This window comes from Tachysurus fulvidraco, chromosome 7, assembly GCF_022655615.1.
Source record: "Tachysurus fulvidraco isolate hzauxx_2018 chromosome 7, HZAU_PFXX_2.0, whole genome shotgun sequence".
NCBI classification, from domain to species: Eukaryota; Metazoa; Chordata; class Actinopteri; order Siluriformes; family Bagridae; genus Tachysurus; species Tachysurus fulvidraco.
This window is the reverse complement of record NC_062524.1, coordinates 7,454,703-7,473,309: the sequence shown is the minus strand read 5'-3', so window position 1 is coordinate 7,473,309 and position 18,607 is coordinate 7,454,703. Positions and strand designations below refer to the sequence as shown.

At 36.0% G+C, this 18,607-nt stretch overlaps 1 protein-coding gene across 1 annotated transcript; it reads right to left on the bottom strand.

The window, feature by feature from the left end:
- Nucleotides 1–69: 69 nt before the first annotated feature.
- si:ch211-250g4.3 (centromere protein F) lies at nt 70–18,607 on the bottom strand. Its single transcript, XM_047816105.1, has 6 exons — nt 18,475–18,607; nt 17,926–17,995; nt 17,009–17,257; nt 12,687–16,858; nt 12,431–12,439; nt 70–10,926 (listed from the first exon to the last, which is right to left on the bottom strand). The coding sequence occupies exons 2-6, from the start codon at nt 17,945–17,947 to the stop codon at nt 70–72; spliced, it is 15,309 nt and encodes a 5,102-aa protein (XP_047672061.1). The 5' UTR covers nt 17,948–17,995; nt 18,475–18,607.

The window sequence follows — 18,607 nt, the reverse complement described above, 5'->3', positions numbered from 1 at the left end:
TTCTTTGCAAATCCAGAGATTTCTTCTCAAGATCATTTCTGTCTTTTTCTAGAAGAGCTTGGTTAGTGTCTATGTCTTCCTGTTGCTTTGCCATTTCAGAACCCAACATCTCCAAGGCATCCTTCTGTTGCTTTGTGTCTTCAACAATAATCCTACATTCTTCTCTTTCCTGCTCCAGCCTTGTTTTATTTCATCCAGATTCATTACATCCATCTTGGCTGTTTCCAAAGATGCCTTTAATTGGTCAAATCTGTGTTTCTCATTCTCTAACTCTTGCTTTTCAAGAGTTATAGCTTCTTGGTCCCCATTCAGTTTCACCTTCATTTTATCTAGCTCAATTCTCAAATTGTTGATCACAGACTTTTGCTCTTCAACATCTTGCTCTTTGATGGTCATTTCTTTCATGATATCATCAAGCTCTTCTTTCTCTTGCTTCATCTTCTCTCTGACAGTGTTTTCTATTTCTTGTTTCTGTAGATCAAGTTCCATTTTCATTTTGTCCAGATTTGTTTTGTCTCGCTTAATTTCTTTCAAATTATCCTCCAGAAGTTGCTTTTGTTTATTCATTTCTGTCTCTCTTTGATCAAGTAGTTCGTTATTGGTTTGTATCTTCTTTTTAATTTCCTCCATTTCTTTCCTCTCTTCTGCCATTTGCTCTTTCACAGTGTCAAGTTCTTGCCAATTGTTTTCTAGGGCTTCCCTTTCTTTTTCTGCCTGTTCTTTTTGTTGGTTGAACTTACAGATTTCTTTTTCCAGTTCATGTCTCTGTTGCTCCATCACCAGATTTTCACTGTCCTCTTTTTCTCTTTGGTGTTTGAATTGCATTTCCAAATCCTGCTGTCTTCTTTGCAAATCCAGAGATTTCTTTTCAAGATCATGTCTGTCGTTTTCTAGAAGAACTTGGTTAGCCTCTATGTCTTGCTGTTGCTTTGCGATTTCAGAACCCAACTTCTCCAAGGCATCCTTCTGTTGCTTTGTGTCTTCAACAATAATCCTACATTCTTCTCTTTCCTGCTCCAGCCGTGTTTTTATTTCATCCAGATTCATTACATCCATCTTGGCTGTTTCCAAAGATGCCTTTAATTGGTCAAATCTGTGTTTCTCATTCTCTAACTCTTGCTTTTCAAGAGTTATAGCTTCTTGGTCCCCATTCAGTTTCACCTTCATTTTATCTAGCTCAATTCTCCAATTGTTCATCATGGACATTTGCTCTTCAACATCTTGCTCCTTGAGGGTTATTTCTTTCATGATATCATCAAGTTCTTCTTTCTCTTGCTTCATCTTCTCTCTGACAGTCTTTTCTATTTCTTCTTTCTGTAGATCAAGTTCCATTTTCATCTTTTCCAGATTTGTCCTATCTCGCATTATTTCTTTCAAATTATCCTCCAGAAGTTGCTTTTGTTTATTCATTTCTGTCTCCCTTTGGTCAAGTAGTTCGTTATCGGTTTGTATCTTCTTTTTAATTTCCTCCATTTCTTTCCTCTCTTCTGCCATTTGCTCTTTCACAGTGTCAAGTTCTTGCCAATTGTTTTCTAGGGCTTCCCTTTCTTTTTCTGCCTGTTCTTTTTGTTGGTTGAACTTACAGATTTCTTTTTCCAATTCATGTCTCTGTTGCTCCATCACCAGTTTTTCACTGTCCTCTTTTTCTCTCTGATATTTGATTTGCAACTGCAACTCCTCCTGTTTTTCTTGCACTTCTTGCATTTTCTCTTCAACATCTTGCTCCCTGATGGTTATTTCTTTCAGGATATCATCAAGTTCTTCTTTCTCTCGCTTCATCTTCTCTCTGACAGTGTTTTCTATTTCTTGTTTCTGTAGATCAAGTTCCATTTTCATCTTTTCCAGATTTGTTTTGTCTCGCTGAATTTCTTGCAAATTATCCTCCAGAATTTGCTTTTGTGCATTCAATTCTGTCTCCCTTTGGTCAAGTAGTTCTTTATCGGTTTGTATCTTCTTTTTAATTTCCTCCATTTCATTCCTCTCTTCTGCCAAATGCTCTTTCACTGAGTCAAGTTCTTGCCAATTCTTCTTTAGGTCTTCCCTTTCTTTTTCTGCCTGTTCTTGTTGTTGGTTGGTCTTATAGATTTCTTCTTCCAGTTCATGTCTCTGTTGCTCTATCACCAGATTTTCACTGTCCTCTTTTTCTCTTTGGTATTTGATTTGCATTTCCAAATCCTGCTGTCTTCTTTGCAAATCCAGAGATTTCTTTTCAAGATCATTTCTGTCTTTTTCTAGTAGAGCTTGGTTAACCTCTATGTCTTCCTGTTGCTTTGCCATTTCAGAACCCAACTTCTCCAAGGCATCCTTCTTTTGCTTTGTGTCTTCAACAATAATTCTACATTCTTCTCTTTCCTGCTCCAGCCTTGTTTTTATTTCATCCAGATTCATTACCTCCATCTTGGCTGTTTCCAAAGCATTCTTCATGTTCTGCATTTCGCTCTGCAAAGATGCCTTTAATTGGTCAAATCTGTGTTTCTCATTCTCTAACTCTTGCTTTTCAAGAGTTATAGCTTCTTGGTCCCGGTTCAGTTTCACCTTCATATTTTCTAGCTCAATTCTCAAATTGTCCATCATGGACATTTTCTCTTCAACATCTTGCTCCTTGAGGATTATTTCTTTCATGATATCATCAAGTACTTCTTTCTCTTGCTTCATCTTCTCTCTGACAGTGTTTTCTATTTCTTGTTTCTGTAGATCAAGTTCCATTTTCATCTTTTCCAGATTTGTTTTGTCTCGCTTAATTTCTTGCAAATTATCCTCCAGAAGTTGCTTTTGTTCATTCAATTCTGTCTCCCTTTGGTCAAGTAGTTCGTTATTGGTTTGTATCTTCTTTTTAATTTCTTCCATTTCTTTCCTCTCTTCTGCCATTTGCTCTTTCACTGAGTCAAGTTCTTGCCAATTGTTTTCTAGGGCTTCCATTTCTTTTTCTGCCTGTTCTTTTTGCTGGTTGAACTTACAGATTTCTTTTTCCAATTCATGTCTCCGTTGCTCCATCACCAGTTTTTCACTGTCCTCTTTTTCTCTTTGATATTTGATTTGCAACTGCAACTCCTCCTGTTTTTCTTGCATTTCTTGCATTTTCTCTTCAACATCTTGCTCCCTGATGGTTATTTCTTTCAGGATATCATCAAGTTCTTCTTTCTCTTGCTTCATCTTCTCTCTGACAGTGTTTTCTATTTCTTGTTTCTGTAGTTCAAGTTCTTTTTTCATCTTGTCCAGATTTGTCCTATCTCGCAATATTTCTTTCAAATTATCCTCCAGAATTTGCTTTTGTTTATTCATTTCTGTCTCCCTTTGGTCAAGTAGTTCTGTATTGGTTCGTATCTTCCTTTTAATTTCCTCCATTTCTTTCCTCTCTTCTGCCATTTGCTCTTTCACTGAGTCAAGTTCTTGCCAATTCTTCTCTAGGGCTTCCCTTTCTTTTTCTGCCTGTTCTTTTTGTTGGTTGATCTTACAGATTTCTTTTTCCAGTTCATGTCTCTGTTGTTCCATCACCAGTTTTTCGCTGTCCTCTTTTTCTCTTTGGTGTCTGTTTTGCATTTCCAACTCCTGCTGTCTTCTTTGCAAATCCAGAGATATCTTTTCAAGATCATTTCTGTCTTTTTCTAGAAGAGCTTGGTTAAACTCTATGTCTTGCTGTTGCTTTGCGATTTCAGAACCCAACTTCTCCAAGGCATCCTTCTGTTGCTTTGTGTCTTCAACAATAATCCTACATTCTTCTCTTTCCTGCTCCAGCCTTGTTTTTATTTCATCCAGATTCATTACATCCATCTTGGCTGTTTCCAAAGATGCCTTTAATTGGTCAAATCTGTGTTTCTCATTCTCTAACTCTTGCTTTTCAAGAGTTATAGCTTCTTGGTCCCCATTCAGTTTCACCTTCATTTTATCTAGCTCAATTCTCAAATTGTTCATCATGGACATTTTCTCTTCAACATCTTGCTCCTTGAGGGTTATTTCTTTCATGATATCATCAAGTTCTTCTTTCTCTTGCTTCATCTTCTCTCTGACAGTGTTTTCTATTTCTTGTTTCCATAGATCAAGTTCAATTTTCATCTTTTCCAGATTTGTTTTGTCTCGCTGAATTTCTTGCAAATTATCCTCCAGAATTTGCTTTTGTTCATTCAATTCTGTCTCCCTTTGGTCAAGTAGTTCTTTATCGGTTTGTATCTTCTTTTTAATTTCCTCCATTTCATTCCTCTCTTCTGCCAAATGCTCTTTCACTGAGTCAAGTTCTTGCCACTTCTTCTCTAGGTCTTCCCTTTCTTTTTCTGCCTGTTCTTGTTGTTGGTTGGTCTTACAGATTTCTTCTTCCAGTTCATTTCTCTGTTGCTCCATGACCAGTTTTTCACTGTCCTCTTTTTCTCTTTGGTATTTGATTTGCATTTCCAAATCCTGCTGTCTTCTTTGCAAATCCAGAGATTTCTTTTCAAGATCATGTCTGTCGTTTTCTAGAAGAACTTGGTTAGCCTCTATGTCTTGCTGTTGCTTTGCGATTTCAGAACCCAACTTCTCCAAGGCATCCTTCTGTTGCTTTGTGTCTTTAACAATAATCCTACATTCTTCTCTTTCCTGCTCCAGCCGTGTTTTTATTTCATCCAGATTCATTACATCCATCTTGGCTGTTTCCAAAGATGCCTTTAATTGGTCAAATCTGTGTTTCTCTTTCTCTAACTCTTTCTTTTCAAGAGATATAGCTTCTTGGTGCCCATTCAGTTTCACCTTCATTTTTTCTAGCTCAATTCTACATTTGGTCATCATGGACATTTTCTCTTCAACATCTTGCTTCTTCATGGTTATTTCTTTTAGGATATCATCAAGTTCTTCTTTCTCTTGCTTCATCTTCTCTCTGACAGTGTTTTCTATTTCTTCTTTCTGTAGATCAAGTTCCATTTTCATCTTTTCCAGATTTGTCCTATCTCGCATTATTTCTTTCAAATTAATCTCCAGAATTTGCTTTTGTTTATTCATTTCTGTCTCCCTTTGGTCAAGTAGTTCTTTATCGGTTTGTATCTTCTTTTTAATTTCCTCCATTTCATTTCTCTCTTCTGCCATTTGCTCTTTCACTGAGTCAAGTTCTTGCCAAATCTTCACTAGGTCTTCCCTTTCTTTTTCTGCATGTTCTTTTTGTTGGTTGAACTTACAGATTTCATTTTCTAGTTCATTTCTCTGTTGCTCCATCACCAGTTTTTCACTGTCCTCTTTTTCTCTTTGGTGTCCGATTTGCATTTCCAACTCCTGCTGTCTTCTTTGCAAATCCAGAGATTTCTTCTCAAGATCATTTCTGTCTTTTTCTAGAAGAGCTTGGTTAGTGTCTATGTCTTCCTGTTGCTTTGCCATTTCAGAACCCAACATCTCCAAGGCATCCTTCTGTTGCTTTGTGTCTTCAACAATAATCCTACATTCTTCTCTTTCCTGCTCCAGCCTTGTTTTTATTTCATCCAGATTCATTACATCCATCTTGGCTGTTTCCAAAGATGCCTTTAATTGGTCAAATCTGTGTTTCTCATTCTCTAACTCTTGCTTTTCAAGAGTTATAGCTTCTTGGTCCCCATTCAGTTTCACCTTCATTTTATCTAGCTCAATTCTCAAATTGTTGATCACAGACTTTTGCTCTTCAACATCTTGCTCTTTGATGGTCATTTCTTTCATGATATCATCAAGCTCTTCTTTCTCTTGCTTCATCTTCTCTCTGACAGTGTTTTCTATTTCTTGTTTCTGTAGATCAAGTTCCATTTTCATTTTGTCCAGATTTGTTTTGTCTCGCTTAATTTCTTTCAAATTATCCTCCAGAAGTTGCTTTTGTTTATTCATTTCTGTCTCTCTTTGATCAAGTAGTTCGTTATCGGTTTGTATCTTCTTTTTAATTTCCTCCATTTCTTTCCTCTCTTCTGCCATTTGCTCTTTCACAGTGTCAAGTTCTTGCCAATTGTTTTCTAGGGCTTCCCTTTCTTTTTCTGCCTGTTCTTTTTGTTGGTTGAACTTACAGATTTCTTTTTCCAGTTCATGTCTCTGTTGCTCCATCACCAGATTTTCACTGTCCTCTTTTTCTCTTTGGTGTTTGAATTGCATTTCCAAATCCTGCTGTCTTCTTTGCAAATCCAGAGATTTCTTTTCAAGATCATGTCTGTCGTTTTCTAGAAGAACTTGGTTAGCCTCTATGTCTTGCTGTTGCTTTGCGATTTCAGAACCCAACTTCTCCAAGGCATCCTTCTGTTGCTTTGTGTCTTCAACAATAATCCTACATTCTTCTCTTTCCTGCTCCAGCCGTGTTTTTATTTCATCCAGATTCATTACATCCATCTTGGCTGTTTCCAAAGATGCCTTTAATTGGTCAAATCTGTGTTTCTCATTCTCTAACTCTTGCTTTTCAAGAGTTATAGCTTCTTGGTCCCCATTCAGTTTCACCTTCATTTTATCTAGCTCAATTCTCCAATTGTTCATCATGGACATTTGCTCTTCAACATCTTGCTCCTTGAGGGTTATTTCTTTCATGATATCATCAAGTTCTTCTTTCTCTTGCTTCATCTTCTCTCTGACAGTCTTTTCTATTTCTTCTTTCTGTAGATCAAGTTCCATTTTCATCTTTTCCAGATTTGTCCTATCTCGCATTATTTCTTTCAAATTATCCTCCAGAAGTTGCTTTTGTTTATTCATTTCTGTCTCCCTTTGGTCAAGTAGTTCGTTATCGGTTTGTATCTTCTTTTTAATTTTCTCCGTTTCTTTCCTCTCTTCTGCCATTTGCTCTTTCACAGTGTCAAGTTCTTGCCAATTGTTTTCTAGGGCTTCCCTTTCTTTTTCTGCCTGTTCTTTTTGTTGGTTGAACTTACAGATTTCTTTTTCCAATTCATGTCTCTGTTGCTCCATCACCAGTTTTTCACTGTCCTCTTTTTCTCTCTGATATTTGATTTGCAACTGCAACTCCTCCTGTTTTTCTTGCACTTCTTGCATTTTCTCTTCAACATCTTGCTCCCTGATGGTTATTTCTTTCAGGATATCATCAAGTTCTTCTTTCTCTCGCTTCATCTTCTCTCTGACAGTGTTTTCTATTTCTTGTTTCTGTAGATCAAGTTCCATTTTCATCTTTTCCAGATTTGTTTTGTCTCGCTGAATTTCTTGCAAATTATCCTCCAGAATTTGCTTTTGTGCATTCAATTCTGTCTCCCTTTGGTCAAGTAGTTTTTTATCGGTTTGTATCTTCTTTTTAATTTCCTCCATTTCATTCCTCTCTTCTGACAAATGCTCTTTCACTGAGTCAAGTTCTTGCCAATTCTTCTTTAGGTCTTCCCTTTCTTTTTCTGCCTGTTCTTGTTGTTGGTTGGTCTTATAGATTTCTTCTTCCAGTTCATTTCTCTGTTGCTCCATGACCAGTTTTTCACTGTCCTCTTTTTCTCTTTGGTATTTGATTTGCATTTCCAAATCCTGCTGTCTTCTTTGCAAATCCAGAGATTGCTTTTCAAGATCATTTCTGTCTTTTTCTAGAAGAGCTTGGTTAGCCTCTATGTCTTCCTGTTGCTTTGCCATTTCAGAACCCATCGTCTCCAATGCATCCTTCTGTTGCTTTGTGTCTTCAACAATAATTCTACATTCTTCTCTTTCCTGCTCCAGCCTTGTTTTTATTTCATCCAGATTCATTACCTCCATCTTGGCTGTTTCCAAAGCATTCTTCATGTTCTGCATTTCGCTCTGCAAAGATGCCTTTAATTGGTCAAATCTGTGTTTCTCATTCTCTAACTCTTGCTTTTCAAGAGTTATAGCTTCTTGGTCCCCATTCAGTTTCACCTTCATATTTTCTAGCTCAATTCTCAAATTGTCCATCATGGACATTTTCTCTTCAACATCTTGCTCCTTGAGGGTTATTTCGTTCATGATATCATCAAGTACTTCTTTCTCTTGCTTCATCTTCTCTCTGACAGTGTTTTCTATTTCTTGTTTCTGTAGATCAAGTTCCATTTTCATCTTTTCCAGATTTGTTTTGTCTCGCTTAATTTCTTGCAAATTATCCTCCAGAAGTTGCTTTTGTTCATTCAATTCTGTCTCCCTTTGGTCAAGTAGTTCGTTATTGGTTTGTATCTTCTTTTTAATTTCTTCCATTTCTTTCCTCTCTTCTGCCATTTGCTCTTTCACTGAGTCAAGTTCTTGCCAATTGTTTTCTAGGGCTTCCCTTTCTTTTTCTGCCTGTTCTTTTTGTTGGTTGAACTTACAGATTTCTTTTTCCAGTTCATGTCTCCGTTGCTCCATCACCAGTTTTTCACTGTCCTCTTTTTCTCTTTGATATTTGATTTGCAACTGCAACTCCTCCTGTTTTTCTTGCATTTCTTGCATTTTCTCTTCAACATCTTGCTCCCTGATGGTTATTTCTTTCAGGATATCATCAAGTTCTTCTTTCTCTTGCTTCATCTTCTCTCTGACAGTGTTTTCTATTTCTTGTTTCTGTAGTTCAAGTTCTTTTTTCATCTTGTCCAGATTTGTCCTATCTCGCAATATTTCTTTCAAATTATCCTCCAGAATTTGCTTTTGTTTATTCATTTCTGTCTCCCTTTGGTCAAGTAGTTCTGTATTGGTTCGTATCTTCCTTTTAATTTCCTCCATTTCTTTCCTCTCTTCTGCCATTTGCTCTTTCACTGAGTCAAGTTCTTGCCACTTCTTCTCTAGGTCTTCCCTTTCTTTTTCTGCCTGTTCTTGTTGTTGGTTGGTCTTACAGATTTCTTCTTCCAGTTCATTTCTCTGTTGCTCCATGACCAGTTTTTCACTGTCCTCTTTTTCTCTTTGGTATTTGATTTGCATTTCCAAATCCTGCTGTCTTCTTTGCAAATCCAGAGATTTCTTTTCAAGATCATGTCTGTCGTTTTCTAGAAGAACTTGGTTAGCCTCTATGTCTTGCTGTTGCTTTGCGATTTCAGAACCCAACTTCTCCAAGGCATCCTTCTGTTGCTTTGTGTCTTTAACAATAATCCTACATTCTTCTCTTTCCTGCTCCAGCCGTGTTTTTATTTCATCCAGATTCATTACATCCATCTTGGCTGTTTCCAAAGATGCCTTTAATTGGTCAAATCTGTGTTTCTCTTTCTCTAACTCTTTCTTTTCAAGAGATATAGCTTCTTGGTGCCCATTCAGTTTCACCTTCATTTTTTCTAGCTCAATTCTACATTTGGTCATCATGGACATTTTCTCTTCAACATCTTGCTTCTTCATGGTTATTTCTTTTAGGATATCATCAAGTTCTTCTTTCTCTTGCTTCATCTTCTCTCTGACAGTGTTTTCTATTTCTTCTTTCTGTAGATCAAGTTCCATTTTCATCTTTTCCAGATTTGTCCTATCTCGCATTATTTCTTTCAAATTATTCTCCAGAATTTGCTTTTGTTTATTCATTTCTGTCTCCCTTTGGTCAAGTAGTTCTTTATCGGTTTGTATCTTCTTTTTAATTTCCTCCATTTCATTTCTCTCTTCTGCCATTTGCTCTTTCACTGAGTCAAGTTCTTGCCAAATCTTCACTAGGTCTTCCCTTTCTTTTTCTGCATGTTCTTTTTGTTGGTTGAACTTACAGATTTCATTTTCTAGTTCATTTCTCTGTTGCTCCATCACCAGTTTTTCACTGTCCTCTTTTTCTCTTTGGTGTCCGATTTGCATTTCCAACTCCTGCTGTCTTCTTTGCAAATCCAGAGATTTCTTCTCAAGATCATTTCTGTCTTTTTCTAGAAGAGCTTGGTTAGTGTCTATGTCTTCCTGTTGCTTTGCCATTTCAGAACCCAACATCTCCAAGGCATCCTTCTGTTGCTTTGTGTCTTCAACAATAATCCTACATTCTTCTCTTTCCTGCTCCAGCCTTGTTTTTATTTCATCCAGATTCATTACATCCATCTTGGCTGTTTCCAAAGATGCCTTTAATTGGTCAAATCTGTGTTTCTCATTCTCTAACTCTTGCTTTTCAAGAGTTATAGCTTCTTGGTCCCCATTCAGTTTCACCTTCATTTTATCTAGCTCAATTCTCAAATTGTTGATCACAGACTTTTGCTCTTCAACATCTTGCTCTTTGATGGTCATTTCTTTCATGATATCATCAAGCTCTTCTTTCTCTTGCTTCATCTTCTCTCTGACAGTGTTTTCTATTTCTTGTTTCTGTAGATCAAGTTCCATTTTCATTTTGTCCAGATTTGTTTTGTCTCGCTTAATTTCTTTCAAATTATCCTCCAGAAGTTGCTTTTGTTTATTCATTTCTGTCTCTCTTTGATCAAGTAGTTCGTTATTGGTTTGTATCTTCTTTTTAATTTCCTCCATTTCTTTCCTCTCTTCTGCCATTTGCTCTTTCACAGTGTCAAGTTCTTGCCAATTGTTTTCTAGGGCTTCCCTTTCTTTTTCTGCCTGTTCTTTTTGTTGGTTGAACTTACAGATTTCTTTTTCCAGTTCATGTCTCTGTTGCTCCATCACCAGATTTTCACTGTCCTCTTTTTCTCTTTGGTGTTTGAATTGCATTTCCAAATCCTGCTGTCTTCTTTGCAAATCCAGAGATTTCTTTTCAAGATCATGTCTGTCGTTTTCTAGAAGAACTTGGTTAGCCTCTATGTCTTGCTGTTGCTTTGCGATTTCAGAACCCAACTTCTCCAAGGCATCCTTCTGTTGCTTTGTGTCTTCAACAATAATCCTACATTCTTCTCTTTCCTGCTCCAGCCGTGTTTTTATTTCATCCAGATTCATTACATCCATCTTGGCTGTTTCCAAAGATGCCTTTAATTGGTCAAATCTGTGTTTCTCATTCTCTAACTCTTGCTTTTCAAGAGTTATAGCTTCTTGGTCCCCATTCAGTTTCACCTTCATTTTATCTAGCTCAATTCTCCAATTGTTCATCATGGACATTTGCTCTTCAACATCTTGCTCCTTGAGGGTTATTTCTTTCATGATATCATCAAGTTCTTCTTTCTCTTGCTTCATCTTCTCTCTGACAGTCTTTTCTATTTCTTCTTTCTGTAGATCAAGTTCCATTTTCATCTTTTCCAGATTTGTCCTATCTCTCGCATTATTTCTTTCAAATTAATCCTCCAGAAGTTGCTTTTGTTTATTCATTTCTGTCTCCCTTTGGTCAAGTAGTTCGTTATCGGTTTGTATCTTCTTTTTAATTTCCTCCATTTCTTTCCTCTCTTCTGCCATTTGCTCTTTCACAGTGTCAAGTTCTTGCCAATTGTTTTCTAGGGCTTCCCTTTCTTTTTCTGCCTGTTCTTTTTGTTGGTTGAACTTACAGATTTCTTTTTCCAATTCATGTCTCTGTTGCTCATGTTCATCTCCCTGTTTTTGTGTCTCAACATATTCTAATTCTTCTCTTCCTGCTCCCTTGTTTTATTTCACCAGTTCATACCCCTCTTGGCTTTTCCAAGCATCTTCATTCTGCATTTCGCTTGCAAAGATCTGGTCAACGTGTTCTCATTCTCTACTCTGCTTTTCAGAGTTATGTTCTTTCCCATTCGTTTCACCTTCTATTTTCTAGCTCATTCCAATTGTCCTCATGGACATTTCTCTTTTGCTCTTGAGGTTTTTCGTCTGATACTCAAGACTTCTTTCCTTGCTTCCTTCTCTCTGACAGTGTTTCTATTCTTTTGTAATCAGTTCATTTTCATCTTTCCAGTTTTTCTCGCTTAATTTTTGCAAATTCCTCCAGAAGTGCTTTTGTTCTTCAATTTGTCCCCTTTGGTGTTCGTTATTGTTGTTCTTCTTTTATTTCTTCCATTTATTTCCTCTCTCGCCATTTGCTCTTTACTGATCTTCTTGCCAATTGTTTCAGGGCTTCCCTTCTTTTCTGCCTTTCTTTTGCTGGTTGACTTATTTCTTTTCCATTCAGCTCCGTTGCTCATCAGTTTTTCACTGTCCTTTTCTCTTGATTTTGATTTGCACTCAATCTCCTGTTTTTCTTGCATTTCTTGCATTTCTTTCACATCTTCTCCCTATGTTTTTCTTCAGATATCATCAGTTTTTTTCTCTTGCTGCCTCTCTGACAGTGTTTTTTTCTGTTTTGTAGTTCAAGTTCTTTTTCATCTGTCCAGATTTCCATCTCGCAATATTTCTTGCACCTCCAGATTTCTTTTGTTTTCATTTCTGTCTCCTTGGTCAAGTAGTTCTGTATTGGTTCTACTTTAATTCCTCCATTTCTTCCCTCTTCTGCCATTGCTCTTCACTTCAGTCTTCCTCTTTCTAGGCTTCCCTTCTTTTTTGCTGTCTTTTGTTTTATTTACGATTTCTTTTTCAGTTCATGTTCTGTTGTTCCATCACAGTTTTTCGCTGTCTCTTTCTCTTGGTGTCTGTTTTGCTTCAACTCCTGCTGTCTTCTTGCAAATCGAGATATCTTTGATTTTCGTCTTTTCTAAACTTGGTTAACTTATTCTTGCTGTCTTTGCGATTTCAAACCAACTCTCCAGGCTCTTCGGCTTTTTCACAATAATCCTACTTCTTTCTTCTCTCCACCTGTTTTATTCATCAGATTTACATCCATCTGCTGTTTCCAAAGATGCCATTGGTCAATCTGTTTTCTCATTCCTTCTGCTTCTCATAGCTTGCTCTTGGTCCCCATTCATTTACCTTCAATATCTGCTCATCCAAATGTTGATCACAGACTTTTGCTCTTCAACATCTTGCTCCTTGATGGTTATTTCTTTCATGATTTTATCAAGTTTTTCTTTCTGTTGCTTCATCTTCTCTCTGACAGTGTTTTCTATTTCTTCTTTCTGTAGATCAAGTTCCATTTTCATCTTTTCCAGATTTGTTTTGTCTCGCTTAATTTCTTTCAAATTATCTTCCAGAATTTGCTTTTGTTCATTTATTTCTGTCTCCCTTTGGTCAAGTAGTTCTTTATCAGTTTGTATCTTCTTTTTTATTTCCTCCATTTCATTCCTCTCTTCTGCCATCTGCTCTTTCACAGTGTCAAGTTCTTGCCATTTCTTCTCTAGGTCTTCCCTTTCTTTATCTGCCTGTTCTTCTTGTAGTTTGTCATGTGTTTTGCTGTCTTTCTTTTTGCCACTTTCTCTTTCTCTCAGTTCTTTTTGTTCATCTTGTCTTGCCTGATTTCCTTTATTTTTTCTTATTTCTTCCAATGTTACCTTTAATTCTAAATTTTGTTCCATTATTTTGGCATGCATCATTTCTAATTCACCTCGTTCTCTCATATTCTGCTCTGCTCTGTTTTCAAGCTCTCTCTTTCTTCGCTGCATTTTTGTTTTTAACAGTTTCATTTCTTCCTTTTCTCTCCTAAGGACCTCCTGGTTTTGCTCCATTTCCAATTTTAGTTGTTGTAACATCTTTCTAATATTTTCAATTTCTGAAACAAGTCTCTCTATTTCTGCTTTTAGATTTTCTTCTACTGTTACTAGTTGCTTTTCTGCCATTTTATTTTCAAAGTGAATCTTCGTGCCCCGTACGATTTCTCTAGTTCGTTCAATTAGGTCAAAAAGTCTGACAATTTCAGCACTTACCTCCTCTGTTTGTTCCATGTCTGAAGTGACTTCAACACTCTTCTCAAATTCCTTCTCAGCTTTTACCCTTTGGCTTTCCATTTCTTTTTTTTCTTTTTGGATTTCCTCCCTTATTTGGTCTAGTTCATTTTTTTTCCTTGTTACTTGCTTCATCTTTTGGTTCAGATCCTTTGTCTTCTTTTCTATCTCATTTTTTACAAGTTCCATTTCTGCTATCTCTCGTTTCATCTTCTGTGTCCTTTCCTCCAGTTCATTTCTTTGTTGTTGAATTTCCTCCTTGACCTGTTGTGTCTTTTCCCTCTCTATTTTTACAAGATGCATTTTTTCTTCAACATCATTCAGTATCTCAGCCTTCAGCTGCTCGGTTTTATGGGTCTTGCTCTTAGTTTCGACAATTTTGTTCTCAATCTCATCATTCTTGTCTGCCTTCAGCGGTTCGTCTTTAAGCATTTCCTTCATTGCCTTCTCTTTCTTTAAATTAGTTTTCATATCTTTATTTTTCTTATCAGGATTTTGTTCTGGTGTTGCTGCAGTTATCGATGCCAAGTCATTCTTCTTCTGATTTATTTCTTCGACATGAATACCATATTGCTTTTCTTCTTGTTCTAGTTCTTGCATGCTTATCCTGACCTTTTCCAAAGCATTCTCCATGTCCTCGATTTCTCTCTGCATAGTTGACTCTGACAACTTCAATCTTTTTCTCTCATTCTCTATTTTTTGTTTTTCCAGGGTGATAACTTCTTGTTCAGCATTTAGTTTTGTCTTCATTTCTTCTAACTCATTTCTCAAATTGTTGTTGAAGGACATGTCCTTTTCAATATTCTGTTTTTCTATTTGCAAGTAATTCATCAACTGATCGAGTTCTTCTCTCTCCTGCTTCATCTTCTCCCTAACAATGTCCATTTTTCGTATCTGTGCTTCAGATTCCATTCTCATCTTATCCAGATTACATCTATCCTCAATCATTTCTTTCATATTGTCCTCCACAATTTTCTTTTCTTGTTGAATTTCTGTCTGTCTTTGGTCAAGTAGTTCTTTGTCCGTTATTATCTTCTTCTTGATTTCCTCCATTTCTTGTCTCTCTTGTATAATTTGCTCTTTGATAGTATTAAGTTCTTTTCTTTCTTTCAATATGTCCTCCCTTTCTTTTTCTGACTCATTTTTTTGCTGCTTGAGCTTTTTAATTTCTTTTTCCAGTGAATTTCTCTGTTCCTCCATTTCCATAAGATTACTGTCCTCTTTTTCTTTTTGAATTGATATTTGCTGTTGCAAATCCTCCTCTCTTTTCTGCAAGTCCAACCACTTCTTGTTCAGATTATTTTTCTCTTTATCAAGAAGGGCTTTATCTGTCTCAATATCTTCCTTTTGCTTTGCTATCTCAGTAACCATCTTATCCAAGGCATAATTCCCTTGATTTGTGCTATCGACAATGACTCTGAATTGTTCTTTTTCTAAACGTGTTTTAATTTCCTCTAGATTTTGTATGTCCATTTTGGCTTTTTCCAAAGCATTCTTCATGTCCTGCATTTCACTCTGCATAGATTCCCTTGACTGCTCCAAGCTTTTTCTCTCAGTCTGTATCTCTTCTTTTTCAAGGATGATAACTTCTTTTTCAGCATTTAATTTTGCCTTGCTTGCTTCTAACTCATTTCTCATATTATGATTTAAGAGGCTGTTTTTCTCTATTTCTTTTTTCTTCGTATCTGTGTCTTTTATCAACTGATCAAGTTCCACATTCTTCTGTTTTATTACCTTCCTGTTTTCTTCCATTTCGTGTATTTGAGATTCAAGTTCCATTCTCATCATGCCAAGTTTACTTCTTTCCTCCATCATTTCCCTTAGATTGTTCTCCAGAATTTGTTTTTGTTGATTCAGTTCCGTCTCTCTTTGGTCAAGCAAAAGTTTATCAACTGTCCTGCCTTTCCTCTCTTTGGCATGCTCTGTTTCATCCATGTTTTTTTGCACATTGTCTGCTGCCTGCCATGTTTTATTTTTTTGTATTTCTTCCAAAGTTTCTGACAATTCTTTCCTTTGTTGCTGTATCTTGGAATTCATGATTTCTAAGTCATCTCGTTCTCTCATAATCTTTTCTTCTTTCTTTTCAAGTTCTCGTCTTCTTCGTTGGATCTCGAGTTTTAACATTCTTATCTCTTCCCTCTCCTTCTTAAGGACCTCCTTGCTTTGCTCAGTCTCTGTTTTAAGCCATTGTAACATTTCTCTAACATATTCAATTTCTACTACGAGTCTCTGCATTTCACATTTCATCTTATTTACTTCTACTGCTCCGAGTTGGCTTTCTGACATTCGATTTTCCATATTAAATGTTGTATCCCATACAATTTCTCTGGTTCTTTCAATTTGATAAATGAGGTTAACAATCTTAGCGTTTATTCCTTCTTTTTCTTCCACGGGTAGACTGTTTGTTTCAACCCAAATCTGGAAGTCTTCTCTTGCTTTTTGTACTTCATCTCTTTTGTGTTCAATTTCCAATCGTTCTTTCTCCATTTCTGCTCTAATTCGGTCTATTTCACTCTTTCTCCTACTTGTCTGCTTCATCATTTGGTCAAGCTGTTTTCTTCTTCTGTCCATCTCTTTTTTCATAAGTTCCATCTCTTCCATTTCACGTTTTGCCCACTGCATCCTTTCTTCCAATTCTTTTCTTTGTTGTTGTATTTCCTCCTTGATCCGTTGCATTTTTTCTGCCTCTGTTTTCACAAGTCGCATTTTGTTTTCAGCATCCTCTTTTTGTTTTAGTATTTCAGCCTTCTTCTGTTCAATTTCATCCATATTGCTCTTTGTCTGTATGAATTTATTTTCTATTTCCTCATTTTGTCTCTGAAGGTCTATCCTCAGCTGTGCAAGTTCATGAATTTCCTTTATTGCCTTCTCTAGTTTGGCCTCCACATCCTCTTTCTGTCCCATTAACTTATTTTTCATGTCTTGCATTTGCTTTATTTCATTCCTCATCATCTCTATGTTTTTATTCAACTCTTCTTTGTTCCTATAAAACATCTGACTTTCCCTAAATGTCTCGTTATATTGGTTCTCCATGAGTACTTTCTCTTTAAGCATTTCAGCTGTCAGTTGGTTTAGTCGATCTGCCTCGAGTTTTAACTTTTCCCTGCTTTTCTCAATTTCTTGTTTTGCTTTTTGTCTCTCTCTGACAAATTCAACATGTTTGTTTTCTAGAACATTTCTTTCTCTTAGCAGGTTAGCTCGTATTTGCTCAAGTATGTGCTTTTCACGGTTCATCTCCTGCTCCATCTTTACGAGTCTCCTTCTCGCTAGTGAATCTTTCTTTATCTGTGAGTCAGCTCTGTGTCCACTCTTGCTGTCTTCCTCTTTTTTCTCACCATATGATAGATCCTGTTCAGTCTGAGTGCACTTGGTGTTTCGTTGTCTCTGTTCTATTAAAGAAAAGTTTCAATTGACTAATTATTTATTTATTGTGTTTTACAAGTAGCTAATATGTTTTAGATGATAATATTCTAATGCTGATGAATGTCACTCATAAAAGATGAAAGAAAGATGAAAATGGTTAAGTTTAAAAACCTCACCTAACTCTTGAATTAGCTCAGGTTCAGTCATTCTAAGTATCAGGTGGAAGGACGTTCTTTGCTGAGAAGATGATCTTTCTAGGGCCTCAAAGAGAAGCCTCATCACCTCCTGCTCAGTAGGAGCATCTTGGATTTGACAAACTGTTCTGTCATGAATCAGACTTTGGCAGATGACCGCCTCTGTGATGTCATTGACTTGTCTTGCTCTTACAATGATTTCTTGCTTAAATTCAGTGAGGAAATCTCCAACTATAGGGCAGTAAATTCAGTTAAAATATTACAAGGGAAGGATTTAATTATTATAATGTAAAAGAGCTGCCATTAGACAGTGAGTGCATTTCAGTATGACAATACTACAACATTTAGAAATGTACAAACTGAGAATTACATTCGCTATCTAGACAAAAAAAGCATTATATACCACGGAATTATCTGAACCATTCATTCATGAGTTTTCAACTGGGTCATATGTTTATGCCTTAGTAGAACAAATATATTCATTTTCAGTAACTGTTTTTCTAAGGAAAATTATTGCATGTATAATAGTGTAGAAGTAGAAGTTTACAAAATTACTGGTAAAATAGAAAAGAAAGAACGAAAGGAAGAAAGAAAGAAAGAAAAGAAAGAAAGAAAGAAAGAAAGAAAGAAAGAAAGAAAGAAAGAAAGAAAGAAAGAAAGAAAGAAAGCTGGCACTTTATTATAAAATTGTTTAAGATGCAATGTCTCATGTAAACACTAGGTGTCACTAACTCAAACTGAATATAAAAGGGGGTATTTTTTGTTTTGTATTGTGTGCATTGATTTTACACCCACGAGACTATTTAATAAAGATTATTGTTCTGTTGAATGTACAAAACTGTAAATAGAGTTATACTATAAACTATATGATTAGATTAGTTTATAGGTTTACACTTTACCATAGTCTCTGGATCCTCCCATGGCTTAAGATAAGGCTCCTGGTGATCAGGTGCCCATGTAATGTCTGACCTGGTTTTCCATAAAGAGAAATGTATTTGTTATTACAAAATATAAAGTTCAGTTTATTTATTCATTTAATTAAATTACTGCAATTATAAACTATATGCTTTACTAACACCACTACAAATATAATGTAACTGACCTGAAGGCAAATGTTTTGTGATTCAAAATACAGTTCATCTGACAAATCATACAAATTATAAGCTGTAATCTTAGCACATTTGCGCATCAAAAGAAAGTTTTTTTCCTACCTATTTTGTACAGAATGATTCTATATAGTTTCTAAGTATTAGGCATTTTATCATTTTTTCACTTACGATTAAATAATTATTATGATTTCAAAATGTAGAATTTTGCTTAAGTTATAGTCCTGTGTTGGCTAAAATCAATCTCTATAAACATTTAGAAATACATCTTAATTAAAAATACAATTTGAAGTTTTAAACATTTTTAAAATATTAAACAATGTCAATTATTTTAATGCCTACCTTAGAAATTGGTAGATTATAATTCAAATGAATGGTTTGATTAATTTAATTCTGCAAACTTCAGTGATCTGGTGGTTGAGCCATGGTGGTAAACAAGCGACTTCTTGCCTTGCTCTCCAAATAATTTGGAGTG

Coding starts and splice junctions, on each gene's coding strand:
- si:ch211-250g4.3 (XM_047816105.1), bottom strand. CDS start 17,947: ATGGGAGGATCCAGAGACTATG. Junction 17,258..17,925: donor GGGAGGATCCAGAGACTATG/GTAAAGTGTAAA, acceptor ACTGCCCTATAG/TTGGAGATTTCCTCACTGAA. Junction 16,859..17,008: donor TGAGCTAATTCAAGAGTTAG/GTGAGGTTTTTA, acceptor TTTCTTTAATAG/AACAGAGACAACGAAACACC.